At 48.0% G+C, this 14025-nt stretch overlaps 2 protein-coding genes across 2 annotated transcripts in view; one reads left to right on the top strand and one right to left on the bottom strand.

The window, feature by feature from the left end:
- Positions 1-258: 258 nt before the first annotated feature.
- Positions 259-14025, top strand: part of C9H20orf96 (chromosome 9 C20orf96 homolog) — a 37843-nt gene continuing 24076 nt past the window's right edge. Inside the window, exons 1-2 of the mRNA XM_059133649.1 lie at positions 259-455; positions 1897-2005. The gene's annotated coding sequence lies outside the window, so the exon portion shown is untranslated. The remainder of the gene's footprint in view (positions 456-1896; positions 2006-14025) is intronic.
- ZCCHC3 (zinc finger CCHC-type containing 3) lies at positions 9761-12718 on the bottom strand. The gene has a single exon (XM_059133650.1). It carries the CDS (start codon positions 12488-12490, stop codon positions 11273-11275), a length of 1218 nt encoding a protein of 405 aa, XP_058989633.1. The 5' UTR covers positions 12491-12718; the 3' UTR covers positions 9761-11272.

The raw sequence follows: 14025 nt of genomic DNA, 5'->3' as shown, positions 1-14025 counted from the left end.
TGTGCCTGGGCCGAGGGCAGGGCTCTAAGCCAAGAGGCCTGCCCATTGGTGGGCTGCTGGGCCGCTGAGGGGCGGGGGCGCCTGGGATGGAGCTCGAAGCCCATTGGCTGTGTCGCTGGAGGATGGTGTAATGGACCGCCAAGGCCTGTGCAGCCGGTTTCTACGGCAACGGAGGCTTGAAAGAGCCACTCAGATTTCGGCGTTCGCCCCCAACTCCCCCTTCCGGAGGGGGCAGGGCGGCCTGGATTTGAGGGCCGGAGAAGGAGACGTGGGGGCTGGGAGTTAAGGGGACAGGGCCTTCCTCTGACCAAAGCTACCTAGCAAAGCAACAGTGGAACTGGGTTCGAGGAACTTGGGTGCGTGCTCACCGGGTGGAACAATCAGCCAAACAGAAAGCCATTAAGAAAAAAGAGAAAAATGACATAAAATTCTATCCGCCCTTGACTTTTTCATTGGTAATGTTTTGCATGTGAACGAGCACAAAGCCTGGCACAGAGTAGGAACTCAATATTCAATGGAAGGGAGGAAGGGAGGAAGGAAGAGAAAGGAGAGGTGGGGGTGGGGATGGGGGGGGAGGATCCTTGATGTGGGCAACGTGGCGTGAGACAAAGTGCCCGCCCTATTGGGGTGAAGTTCCACAGACAGACCCCGAGAACTGATGGAGTATGACGCCTCAGAAGGAGAGAGGGGTCGCCTGGTGTGCTGGCACGAGGGAGGGGGAGGCACGCAGGATCGTGACTGGGTATTTGGAAGACCTGATTGTGCAGTAAGACTCCCTGGGTTCACATTCCCGCTGGCTTTGCCACTCGCCAGCTGCCAGGGCTCCAACTCTCCAGATCCCAGTGTCTTTGTGTTTGGGGAATAATAATACTTCACTGAGTTGGCGTCAGAACTGAGTCGAGATAATGCATGTCAAGTTCTTAATACAATGCCTGAGACATCCTAAGCGTGCAATCACCAGTAGCTGTTTTCATAATTGAAGAGGGGTGGGATCTGCCTAGGCAGAGAGAATGGGGAGCTTATATAGTTACTGGGTAAGGAGGGAGTAGGGAGGAGCTGTGTGGAAATCCTACAAAAGAGACCAGTTTAGATGTCATAGAGAAAATCATGGCAGATGATAGCCGGAGGGCAAACAAGAGAAAAATAAGGAGGGGTAGCTACTGTTCGCTGAGGGCCTGGCACTCTGCCAAACCCTTTGCATGAATTGTTTCATTTCATTTTCTCACCATCCCTGATGAGGCAGTTATCATTAAACTCATTTTTTTTTCTGGTAAGAAAACAGGCCCAGAGAGGTTTATGTGGTTTGTCTAAGCTAAGAAGTGACAATCGAAGAGAGGCATTTGTGGGGCCTGGACCGAGGGTACAGTTGGAGGTCCACATATCTCTAAAGAGTTACAAGTTATACATCAATCTAATGTGCCGAATGCAATATGTTTTCTTCTCCTTCTTGACCCATATATCCTCAGAAAAACCTGGAAGGCAGGTTCGAATTAGAATTCCAGGACCCTTGAAGTTCTGAGCCAGAATGTGTTGGTCCAAGGAGAGCAACTGGATTCTGCATCCTGCCCTTGTCCAGCTACCTCCCATCCCATCAGTGAGGGACCCAGCCTGCATGAGTGGACGGCCCAGCCGCCACATCCATGCTGTCTCTTGGAAACCGCTACTTTGAAAACTAAGCCTCAGGTCTATAAGGTGTGCATTAGGCAGTGTACTTTGCCCTCAGCTGAGAGGGACCCAGGGATGAGACCCATGAAGGCTCTGCAAATGAGCTTAGGGATATTTTGGAAGGGAATTCTGGGGTCTTAGGAAATGTTCTAGAAAGGGAGGACACAAACTCGGCGTTGGGAGCCGTTCCTCTTGTACCTAGAGAATCTTTTTTTTTTTTTTTTAATGTAGAGAATCTTCACTCCACCTCCTGAGGAGGAGAAATCAGATCTCAGGCCAACAGCTACTCTTGTTGTGATGAGAGAGAATTGAGGCTGGGCATCTGGAACCCAGGAACCAGGTACTCTCTTCTGTGCCTCCCTGTGCCAGGGGACACAAGGGCTGTCTCAGGGATATGCCCTCAGAGAACTAGGGGAGGATGGGGCTGACCACTCAGGCTGAAGGAAACCCTTAATCAAAAGTGAAAACACAAAAGGAGTGAATTTGTTTTTTAAAGATGAAAGAAGAAGCCATTTTCAGTATAGAATCAGTGCAGGTGTGGTAAGAGATATTTTGAGTATCATTAAAGAAGGACAAGTAGAGGGGTGCCCGGGTGGCTCAGTTGGTTAGGTGTCTGTTCTGTTAGTGAACTCAGGGTAGCAAGATTGAGCCCCACCTCCAGGCCCCGAGGCCAGCTCTGCACTCAGCTGGGAGTTGGCTTGAGATTCTCCCTCTCTCCCTCTCCTCTGTTCCTTCCCTCCCACATACATGCTCTCTCTCTCCCACTCAAATAAATAAGTAAATAAATAAATCTTTTTTTTTTTTTTTTGAGAGATAGAGAGAGCATGGGGGGGGAGGAGCAGAGAGAGAGGGACAAGCCTACCCTACCCTGAGCGTTAAGCCTGACATGGGGCTCTATCCCAGGACCCTGAGATCATGAGGAAACCAAGAGCCAGACATTTCACTGACCGACCCACCTGGGCATTCCAATAAAATAAATCTTTAAAAAAAAAAAAAAAGGACAAGTAGACACAATTTCTTGATCTGTAACCTTAGCCAAGTAATTTCTAGATCATTCATGCAAATGAACACTTATTGGGCTACTACGATGTAGCACGCACAGTGCTAAATGCTGGGCTATAACCAAGAGCAAAAAAAGCCCTGGTCCCTGTCCTCTGTGAGCTCAAAATTGAGAGACAGAGACAGATATTAATAAAGCCATGGCATAAATAAACATACCATTGTACTTGCAAGGAGCTGCTGAAATGACAGCAGAGTGTGAGATGGTCTCCTCTAGAAGATTAGGGGAGGCTGCAGGTAGGAAGTGGCATTAGAGCTGAGCACCAGGAAAGGTAAGAGTTAACCATGGGTGAATTCCTGGAATGACTAGCAGGAGCCCAGCCAGGGTGAGGGGGTGAGGCCCAGAAGAGGCAGGGCTCCAGCAGGGCCTGGTGGGCCCCAGGGAGGACACAAAGTCTTTGAAGGTCTTTAAATGGGGGAGTTATGTGATCAAATATCATTCTGGAGACTGTAGTCGTGGATTGAAGGAGACCAAGCTAGGAAGCAGGGAGAGCAGTGAGTGTGCTGTTCTAGGGTCTTAAACTTTCCCATCAAATTTTTTTTTTTAATTTTTAAAAATAGAGGAAATGGACTCCAGTCTCTTCAGAGTCTACAGGAATTTCTTTGAAGTCTTGTGTTGTATTTTGCACTTATTTTTGTTGTTGTTGTTGTTGTTTTTTGCCAGAGATAACAAATGAAATAATTTTCTTTTAAATTTTATTTATTTATTTGACAGAGAAAGAGAGAGAGCACAGGCAGGGGGAGTGGGAGAGGGAGAAGTAGGCTCCCCACTGAGCAGAGAGCCCTATGCAGGACTTTGTCGCAGGACCCTGGAATCATGAGCTTAGCAGGAGGCAGACGCTTAACCAACTGAGTCACCCAGGTACCCCAACACATGAAATAATTTAAACAAAACAAAACAAAACAAAACAAAACCTCTAGGGACATACTGTAGAAAATAAATTTTCCTTTCATCCCATACGCCAAATATCCAGTTCTTCTCAGAAGCTACAATAGTTGGGGCATCTGGGTGGCGCAGTCGGTTAAGCTGCTGACTGTTGATTTTGGCTCAGGTCATGATCTCTGGGTCCTGGGATCAAACCCCCAGTCAGTCTTCACGCTCAGTCGGGAATCTGCTTGGGGATTCTCTCTCCCTCTGTCTCCTACCCCCAACAGGCATGCTCTCTCTCTCAAATAAATCAAGAAAGCTTTTTTTTTTTTTTTTTAAGATTTTATTTATTTATTTGAAAGAGAGCAAGAGAACAAGGCAGGGGTGTGGTGCAGAGGGAGAGGGAGAAGTGGGCTCCTCTCTAAGCAGGGAGCCCAATGTGGGGCTCGATCCCAGGACCCTGGGATTATGACCTGAGCCAAAGGCAGTGGCTTAACTAACTGAGCCACCCAGGCACCCTTAAATAAATAAATCTTAGAAAAAAAGAAACCACAGCAGTTACCAATTTCATTAATAGCCTTCCAGAATTATTCTATATATAAATAAGCATGTGTACATATTAATTCCATAATCTTAAAACACAATATGTATGTCAAATCATTACATTGTACACTTTAAATATTTTATGATTTGTCTATTATAACTCACTGAAAAAAATGAAAAAGTTAAAGTTAGAAATTTTAAACAGTAACATACCATATCTTACTTTGTTGACTTTACTTTTCTTTTAAAGGTTTATTTATTTATTTGAGAGAGAGAACGATCTAGCTATAGATTCATTTCCTATAAGTGAACGCTGTGTTAATGATTATATGGATTTTATTTTATTTATTTACTTTTTAAAAGATTTTATTTATTTATTTGACAGATCACAAGTAGGCAGAGAGGCAGGCAGAGAGAGAAGGAAGTTCTGAGCAGAGAGCCTGATGCGGGGCTCGATCCCAGGACCCTGAGATCATGACCCGAGCTGAAGGCAGAGCCTTAACCCACTGAGCCACCCAGGCGCTCCAATTATGTGAATTTTAAATTTTGATAGATCATGCCAAACTTTTCCAAAAATAGTCCGTGTTTTTATTTATTTATTTATTTGTTTATTTATTTATTTAGCTGGGGGTGCACAGAAGGAGAGAGAGAATCCTGAGCAGCCCCCACCCCCAGCTCAGAGCCTGACTCAGGGTGGATCCCACAACCCCGAGATCATGACTCCAACCAAAATTACGAGTCAGACGCTCAACAGACTAAACACCCAGGCTCCTCCCATGTTTTACTTTAAAGCTCTGTAAAGTTTGCATTCTCCTCTGTATTATATCTGTGTTTGTTTTCATGAAACCTGTCCTCCCCCAGATAGTCTCAGGTTGACGATCCAGTAAGTGGCACTGTATGGACCCATTGGATTTGGACATATCTGGTACACTCTCATGAGACCCCACCTTAAATTTGGTATAATCTGAGCTCTGTTCACCCCCAGTTTGCTCTTGTACCACTGCACCCTCCACCATCCTGAATTCCTACCTGGAGGTGACATGAGCAGATGTGATGGGCATTCTGGCTGAGATTGAAGTCCCAAAGGAGTTCAGGAGCTTCTTGCGAAAGGAGTAGGATATTAGGTTGACTCCCTAGAGCTATAGGGAGCCCCAGAGCACTGGACTGGCATTTTAGGAAGATTGTTCCTTGGTCGGTCTCCTGCTGCCATCATTCTGCCTCAAAAAGGCCTTCACCAATGACCTCCCCATTACTCGCTTGATATTTCTCAAAGCCAATTTTACTCGATCTCTTGCAGGACTCAATCCAGTTGTTAATCCCACTGATGGTAACTTTCCTTCCTTGGTTTGTATGTCTCTCCACTCTTGTTTCCCTTTTCCCTTCCGACTGTCCTTTATTAGTGTGTCACAATATCCTTTTCCGTCGGGAAGACTCACATGTCAGAGCTGCTTACGGTGTGATCCAAGTTGCTGTACTCTTTCTCCCCCAAGCTTTTTCTCATGACCCATTAGGAGGCTGTAAAATCAATTTAATGGGTTGTGTAAGGATTTGTAAAAGAATGAAGCAATAGAATGGAAAATGTCAGGGCACATCACCCAAAGGGTTAATGTTATTTTTTTATATACATAAACACTGGTTTCTTTATACATAAGTACATATGTGCATATGTCTGATGGCCATGGTATAAAATGTCTGTCTTATTGTAGGATGTAGTTAAAAAGTTTGAAGGCCATCGCTATAGGACTTCTGTTTCTTTCTCTGGCCCAGAACTCTCCTTAGAATTTAAGACCTGGGTTAAACCACCTATTCCATACCTTTCTTCAGACATTCTCTGTGTCCCAAATCGCCTCAAGACCTTCTTCTCAAACTTTATACTTAAAAAAAAAAAGATTTTATTCATTTAGGGATGCCTGGGTGGCTCAGTGGGTTAAGTGCCGGCCTTCAGCTCAGGTCGTGATCCCAGGGTCCTGGAATCGAGTCCCATGTCAGGCTTCTGGCTCAGCTCCTTGCTCAGTTGCTACCCCTGGTTGCTCTCTCTCTTGCTCTCTGCCAAATAAATAAATAAAATCTTTTAAAAAAAAGATTTTATTTATTTGAGAGAGCAAGAGAGAGAGCATGAGTAGGGGGAGAGACAGATGAAGGAGAAGCCAACTCCTTGCTGAGCACAGATCCCAATGTGAGCCTCAATCCCAGGACCCTGAGATCATGACCTGAGCCGAAGTCAGCTGCTTAACTGATTGGCACCCCTGGGACCCCCGCCCTTCTTTATACTTGGGCTCCTGCTGAAATATCATCCTGAATGATATTTCAATTTTTATTTTTTATCGAGCAGGCTCCACACCAGCATGGAGCCCAACATGGGGTTTGAACTCATGGCCTTGAGGTAAAGACCTGAGCCGAGATCAAGAGTCAGATGCCTAACTGGCTGAGCCACCTATGGGCCCTCTGAATTATCTTTTTTAAAAATTTAAAAAATTTAACGCCGATCATGTCTCTTCCTTGCTTAAAAACCTTTCAGTGTCTCCTCATCATCATTCTTAGATTCAAACTCTAAACATGGCTAACCAAATCCCCAGGATCTTCAGCTTTATTTTGTATCATTGTACAAAGTGCAATGTATTTTGTATACATTGTGCCTCTGTGCGGTGGCCACACTAGCTATTCTGGATAGGATTAGTTGGAGATGGCCTCCATTCCCACTGTTTTTTGTTCATTTTTTTAATTCTACCCCCAACATTGGGCTCTAATTCACTACCCGGAAATCAAGAGTCACAGGCTTGGGCTGCGTGCATGGCAAAGTGAGTTGAGTGCCTGCCTTCAGCTCAGGTCATGATCCCAGGGTCTATGGGGGTGGGGGCACCTTGCTCAGTGGGAAGCCTTCTCTCTCTGCCTGCCGACCACCCTGCTTGTGCGTGTGCTGTTTCTCTGACAAAAAAAAAAAAAAGAAAGTCAAAGGCTCATGGGGTTCTTGGCTGGCTCAGTCGGAAAAGCATACGCTTGGTCTTGGGGTCATGAGTTCGAGGCCCATGTGAGGTGTAGAGATTACTTAAATAAATAAAACTTTAAAAAAAAGAAAAGGAAGAAAGAAAGAAAGAAAAAGTCACAGACTCTACAAACTGAGCCAGCCAAGTGCCCTGATTCTCACTGTTTATGTGCCTTCCTGTGCTACACATGCTGGAAAGCTAAAACACTTCCTGACTCCCCTCTAGCTAAAGCTCTAGCAAGTAGATATATTTGCATGAGGTTTGAAGGTGGAAGTCAGGCAGAAGTCAAACAGTTTTGGCCGTTTCTGCTCCTAAGTAAGGTTGTGGAGACACTGGTGTCCTGTCTCTGGCTTCAAAAACTTATTTCATTGTCTTGGTGGTAGAAATGGCCTCCTGATCCCGGCAGCCTGTCCTTGGATGGTAGCTTCAGTAGTGTGTCCTCAAACTCGGCCTTTCCAGGTGGCTTCCTGGCTTGTTTCTTTGAGAGTAGCTCCTTTAGTAGGTCAGTTCAGTAGGGTTCTAGGATTCATTCCTAAGACCCAACCTAGGCCCCATCACTTTCTTCAGTACTTAGAGTGGTTTCTGTTTCTAAACCTGGACTGATAACACTGGGCTTCATTTGGTTTCTAGAACCGGCCATGCCTCCTCTCACCATAGGGTTGTTATGCTTGTTGTCCCTTTTGCCTAGGCTAGTATACCCTTGCCACCTGTTAACCCCCTATCCTATCTCTCAATTAACTCCTGATATTTTTGATCTCACTTCAAAGGTTTTCTCTGGGAAGTTATCCCCAACCTCCAAGACCAGATCAGTCTCTGTATGTTTCTTTCAGGGCTTGATCATAGTTTGTAATTATGTCTTTGTGTGCCTCTAGAATTTGAGTCCCAGAGAACTTGACTATAGTGCTGTATTTAATTGCCAGAGAGTTGGCGCTTAGGATTCATGCTAAGTGGATGGAATGGAGGTGGCCAGACTGGAGGGGGTCAGGACAGAATAAAGCCCCTTAAGTCACACCAACAGGCCCTGGGTCACCTCCTCTTGGCCTTTTCCCAAGCACATCTTTGGGACTCTACAGTCAGCCTGAACACCCTTTATGCTTCGGCCTCTGGGTCTTTGCACAGGCTGTCTGTAACGCATAGATGGCTCTGCACTCTTCACCTGGCTTCTTCATCTTGCAGATTTCTGTCATGATATCATCATCTCTTCCAGGAGACCTGTACTTCAATTCTATATTCTTTGTATAATTTTTTCAGAATATTTAAAGATATTTAATATTATCTTAAAAACTGCTCATTACTCGTCTGCATCTCCCTCGGCAAGGAACTGTCTCATTCAGGGTACATGCAAAGTGCCTTGCAGGAGGGCTTGGCTCTACAAGACCAGTGTTCTAACCCCTGAGCTATAGGGCCTGGGGGCTTGGCTCTAATGGCTCTCAGTATTTGTTGAAAGCCCAATGAAGAAATGCCAGCTAGTCAGCCAGCCTCATTCTGGGGATCTCTGCACACTCCTTAGGAACCCTTGAACAGTGAGGGATTGTAATTTGGGGGTTGCTAGATCAGGAGAGGAAGCTGGGGGAGGTTTGTTCCATTCCAGCCCATGGCTCTGTCCCCAGACCGCCAGGCAGGAGGCCCTGGAGCAGATCCTGTGGGGGGATGGGCAGGGAAATAGTTTCTTCCTCTGCTCCCTTAGAAGAGATGGGAGGGAGAGGGGGAGGGCAGAGAGAGGGAAGATTCCTTCCAAAGAGGCTCCTTGGCACAGTGCCTGCTTGGAGGGAGGGCGGGTATGATGAATGCAGGCTTTCTCCCCGCCTTCTGCCTGTGAGGGAGGGAAACCCAGCGCAGAGAAGGGGGGAGATGAGGGGGAGGGATCAAGGAGGGAAGGGTCTGTTAGCTTAGGGAGACAAGGAGAGGCTGAGCTGGCCTGGGCTCCTAAAAGCCAACCAGGCCTCAACTACACCTTATCAGCTCTGGAAATATCCTCAAATCACTGAGTTAGAGAATCAACACTGAGAACTCTAGTTCTTAGGATTGGATCACTTTAGTCTCAGAGCTGAAAATCCTTCAGTCAGTTGTCTGGGGTCTCCAGACTCCTCCTCTTGGAGGAGTGTCAGCTCTGTAGGAAATTTCCTGGCCTCTTTCTTCCTCCTCTAGTACCGGAAGAGATGCATTTTTAAAAGTCCTTAAATACTCTGCATCCAGTTCGTGGACATTTACAGGAACTCTAAGATGATGAAGTGAACATCTTACTTCTGTTTTCCCCATCGTAATCTCCCGAGGCCAGAATCCATCTTCCTCATTTTAGTACAGGTCAGAACTGTGGTCTCAAACCTGGCTGCCCATCAGAATTGTTTGAGGATGCTCACTAAAAATATTTTCACTCACACCAGTGATTTTGATTCCTTGGAGCAAAGTTAGGGCTTAAAACTTGAGTTTTTACAATGTGCTAAGTGAGTGCGATGCATACATAGGGTTTAGGTAACAACTCCAAAGGGCTTGGCACAACATAGTAGGTGCTAAGCATTGCCTGCAGGGGTTAGAAATGTATTTGCAGGGTAAACAAATGATGTGTAGAAATATGGATTGATTGAAGGAGACTCTGTGTACTGGAGCATCTTACACTTTGAAAGGAGATAGGGCAACGGTGTTAGCAATACAAAAGATAAATATTTATTCAGAACAAAACTTAACAATCGATTTTACATTCTAAGCCACAAGGAAATAGCAAAACATAAAGCAAAGGGAAAACAAAAACTAAAACAAAAGCAGTGTACTGTCTTTTCTACTTTAACTTGATAACACTTAGTTGACCCAATGCCCTCTTGCTTGACCTGTTTTGCAAGCACATTTTAGAGTTAACAGCTTATTATTCCAGGTTAAAATCACCTTTCTCCCGTGAGTCAGGAAATTGTGGATGAGCTCCAGTTTGAGACTTCTCTGGGGTTTCTAGCTATGGAGGCTAAGGTACAAATGTAAACGTCTGGGAGGTTTCCTTATTCAGGAACACCCCCATTTCTAAGTGGTGGCAATGAATGATGTAGGGTCAGGCCCCAAAGGACTTGGCACTTTAATCCAGATAAGATACCCCAGGGAGCAATGAGTACCCTCTAGCTTATGTTCCTTTGTCCCTTCCCTATCTCCCAAGTTTATTCAGAAGCCCCTGCTAAATCCCTTTCTGCTTCCTCCCCCAGATGATTTCTAAGCATTCCTCTGGGCTCATCATTCTGGAGAGATCAGACTTTCTGGGCCCTCAAGTGTTGAGGAAAATGTTGTGAAGTGTGAGAGGTAGTGGAATGAGCACCGGGCTTGGGGTCAGGGAACTCTACTCTAGGCTAGCTCTGGCACCAGACAGCTCTGTGATTTTGACCCAGTCATTTAACCTCTCTGGGCCTGTTCCATCTGTTGGAAATCCAGGGGATTGGTCTAAACCAATTTTTAGGTCCCTTCCAACAAGAAGATTCCAAATTCCATGATTCTGTGAAAAATGGCTTCTGAGCCACTGAACAGCTGTCCCAAAGTCCATGCATTTTAATGCCATAAGAGAGGCCCTTGGCCACCATTCAGAGCTTATTGACTCAGATTACATACACTTCTAACAACACTGGTTTCACAAATTCTCAGACCACATAGATTAGAAGCAGCAAATTAAACCGGGAGGGGAAGAGCTGCAAAAAGTAGACACCCTGCCGGAAGCCACAGTCAACAATGTTCTCAATTCAACAAACACTGATGGAGTGCCTACCACGTGGTGGGCCCCGTACCTAGTGCTGGGGCATAAAGATGAGCAAGGCAGCCCAATGGGTGAAAGTCCAGGGAAAAGACAAGGCGTGGGGAGTAAAAAGTACAAAAAAACCCACACAAAAAACCCCCACACACAAAAAAACAAAAACAACTCATACAAAAATAAAAACAAAATTTTAAAAAGGGCGAGGCGACACATCTGCACACTACAGTTCTCGGTAGTTACTGATGACAGAGTCACCAATTCAGAAAAGGCTGAAATGGAGTAAACTCGGTTTAAGAAGGCAGAGAGAGAGAGATGTCTCTTGTAGGTTTAAAAAGATCTCCTTCGAAAACGTAAAAAATGGTCTAAAAAAAAGTTTTGGCACTTAAGAGGGGTAAGCTGGCTCTGTATTCACCCTGGCAGGCAGGCGGGTGTTCAGTGTCCAGCCACCCCGGTTAGCTGAGCTGCCACGGAATTGTGAACTGCTTTGGGACACTGGGCAAAGGCGTGTCCTCGCTTGCCACAGAGGTTACACACGATGCCCTTCCGACAGTAAGGGCTCAGGTGTCCCTCCTCCCCACACCTGAAGCACCTGTCCTGCGTGCAGCTGCCGCTCATGTGGGTCCGGGAACCACATTTAAAGCACGTCTTGGGCTGCCCCTTGTACCAGCTGTAGCCCCTCTCGGCCCCCAGGAAGAAGGCCCCCGGCAGGTGCCTAACCCCGCCCTCCCCTTGGCGCAGCTCGATCTCACACTTGTACTCCCCGGTCCAGATCCCAAACCTGTCGGTCACTTTCACGGGCACGGCCAGCACATCGCAGTGGCGCTTGAGCCAGGTCACGATGTCTTCCACGTCCACCGTCTCGTTCCGGAAGAGGATGAAGAGCGTCTTCAAGCTGGACTTGCTCCGCCCCAGCACCACAAAGTTCTCCCAGCAGTCCTCCTGCTCGCGCTTCTCCTCGTAGACGCGTAGGAACAGGGCCAGCTTCTCCGCCGAGCGGAAGCTCACGTCGAACTCGCGGCTGCCAGGGATCTGGATGACCGCGAAGATGTCGCTCGGGTCCATGCCGATGGAGCGTAGGATGAGCGCGCCCACAACGAAGTCCCGGGTCGGGCAGGCGCCCTCGTCTCCCTGGAAACAGATGCGCACCAGGAAGCGCCCCTTACCCGGGCCCGCCGCGGGGCCCGACGCCACCGCCTGCTCGTCCTGAGCGGACCGCTCCGCCGCGTCCTCGGCCGCGCCAGGCCTGGCCGGGCTCGCCATGGCCGCCGCCGCCTCGGCCTTCTTTCTCCGGCCCGGCTCGGCTGCACCCTTCTTCTTGCGGGGGTCCGCCGCCTCGCCGGCCGGGTCTCTCCGCCGACCCTTCGGATCCCCACGGCCGGCCGGGGGGAAGTCGCCGAGGCCCGGCGCCGCCAGGCCCGCGGGGGCGCCGAGCCCGCCGCCCACGCCGCTGCCTCCCTCCTCCTCCCGCCGCGGCGGCCGCGACTCGCGGAACTCGCCCTTCTTCTCGGCCAGGTTCTTTACCACCTGGGCCCAGCCCATCTTCTCGCGGCCGCCCTCGGGTTCCTCGCCGCGAGCCGCGGGCCGCGCGGGGGGCAGGAGCTGCGGCCGCCCCCGCTTCCTCTCCTCCTCCGCGCCGCCGCCGGTGGCCATTTTACCTCCTTCCCAGCATCCTCCACTCGCTCCCGCAGCCAAAGGGCGCCCATCCGCGCGCCCGCCCGCCGGGGGCTGTGGGGGTTTGGTGGTTTTTTTTTTTTTTTTTGAAATTCGACGCTTCTCTCCCCCTCCCCGCTGAAGGTATTTACCCGCGGCGCGCCGCGGCCAGCGCCGGCCGGGAGCCCTCGGGTAACGGCCGAACTGCGGCTCCGGCGACGCGCTCCGGCCCCACCTCCCGAGCGCCAAGGCGGGATGCGCCGCTTGGAGCGCGTCCCTGTCCCTTGCGAGGGCTTGGCAGCCCCGGGCTGCGCTCTCGAGGATTCGCTCTTTCGCAAGCGGTCCTCGATTTCATTCAGGCAGCATCGCGAACGGCCCTCGGCCCTGAGGCGGGCCCGAGCGGAGGAGGATGTACCCCCGTTTCGTTTGCTTTTCTATATCTTTTCTGTTTCTCCAGAAACAAAACGAAACGGTCTCTGCCTCCCAGAGCACACGACAATGCCTTGTTTGTTCAGGGTTGGGTTATGGACATTTTCTAACAGAGAAAGTTGAAAGAATTTTACAGTGGATAGTTTACCTTTAACTTTGGACTATTTTGACTTTATATCGTTAGAATTTTTACTGTGCCTTATCACACTACACCTCTGTCTATAGTCCTTATTTTTTGATACATTTCCAAGTAATACTGCATTATTTTTTAAAATAGACCTCCATCATACTCGTGATGACAATTATAATATATTGAGCTCCTCAGTGCCCGGTACTGTTCTAAGCACATTCGGACATTGCAAGCTTTATCACATGGAATCTTCCAAAACCACACTGTGATTACACCCTTTTTACAGGGGGTAGGGGGCTTGGAGACCGGGTTAGAACACTTGGTGAAGTGGCAGACTTAATAGGCTACCACGTGAAGCTGGCTTATATTTCTAAAGGCGCTTGCTTCTGACATTGTGGAGCAAAGCTGTTTCCATCACACTCTCCAGAAAAATCTGGTTAACACAAAGATTCTCGGCTAAAGCTAGCGCTGGACAGAATTTCTGTTCCTCTTTCATTGTCTCAACGGGCTTGGGAAGCATTGATAAAATCTGGGTGTCTGAGGGGATGGGTTTAACAATACCCTTTGTCAGCTTCGTTTTTCTTAATGCAAGTCTGTGTGCTTCAGTGACCATTGTGACTTTAGTGAAAGAAGAGGTGGATTGTGGAGACAGAGAGACCCTAGTGTGAATCTGATTACTTTGAATCTCATGAGAGATTCATTGTCACATGAGACCAATGACCTCAGTTTTTATAGATTAGTTTGCTCATCCATAATGAAGGAATATTAATGTCTACTCTCAGAGGGCTAATGTTGGGGTTCAAGGAGATAGCCTGTGTCAAAGAACTGGGTCCACAGTGGGTTTCCAGGCAAGGTTATTTTTCCTTCTATTGGTGTCGGATTATTTCCTCTTTCTCTGCCATATCTTCCAGTTCTACTTAGCATTTACGGAGTCCCTGTGAGTTCTTGGCTTACGATCTTTCGCTTCACCCAGTTC

The sequence above is a fragment of the Mustela lutreola genome, chromosome 9, assembly GCF_030435805.1.
Source record: "Mustela lutreola isolate mMusLut2 chromosome 9, mMusLut2.pri, whole genome shotgun sequence".
In the NCBI taxonomy this organism is placed as follows: domain Eukaryota; kingdom Metazoa; phylum Chordata; class Mammalia; order Carnivora; family Mustelidae; genus Mustela; species Mustela lutreola.
Note: the sequence above shows the minus strand (reverse complement) of the source record. Positions and strands in the feature narration are given on the sequence as shown.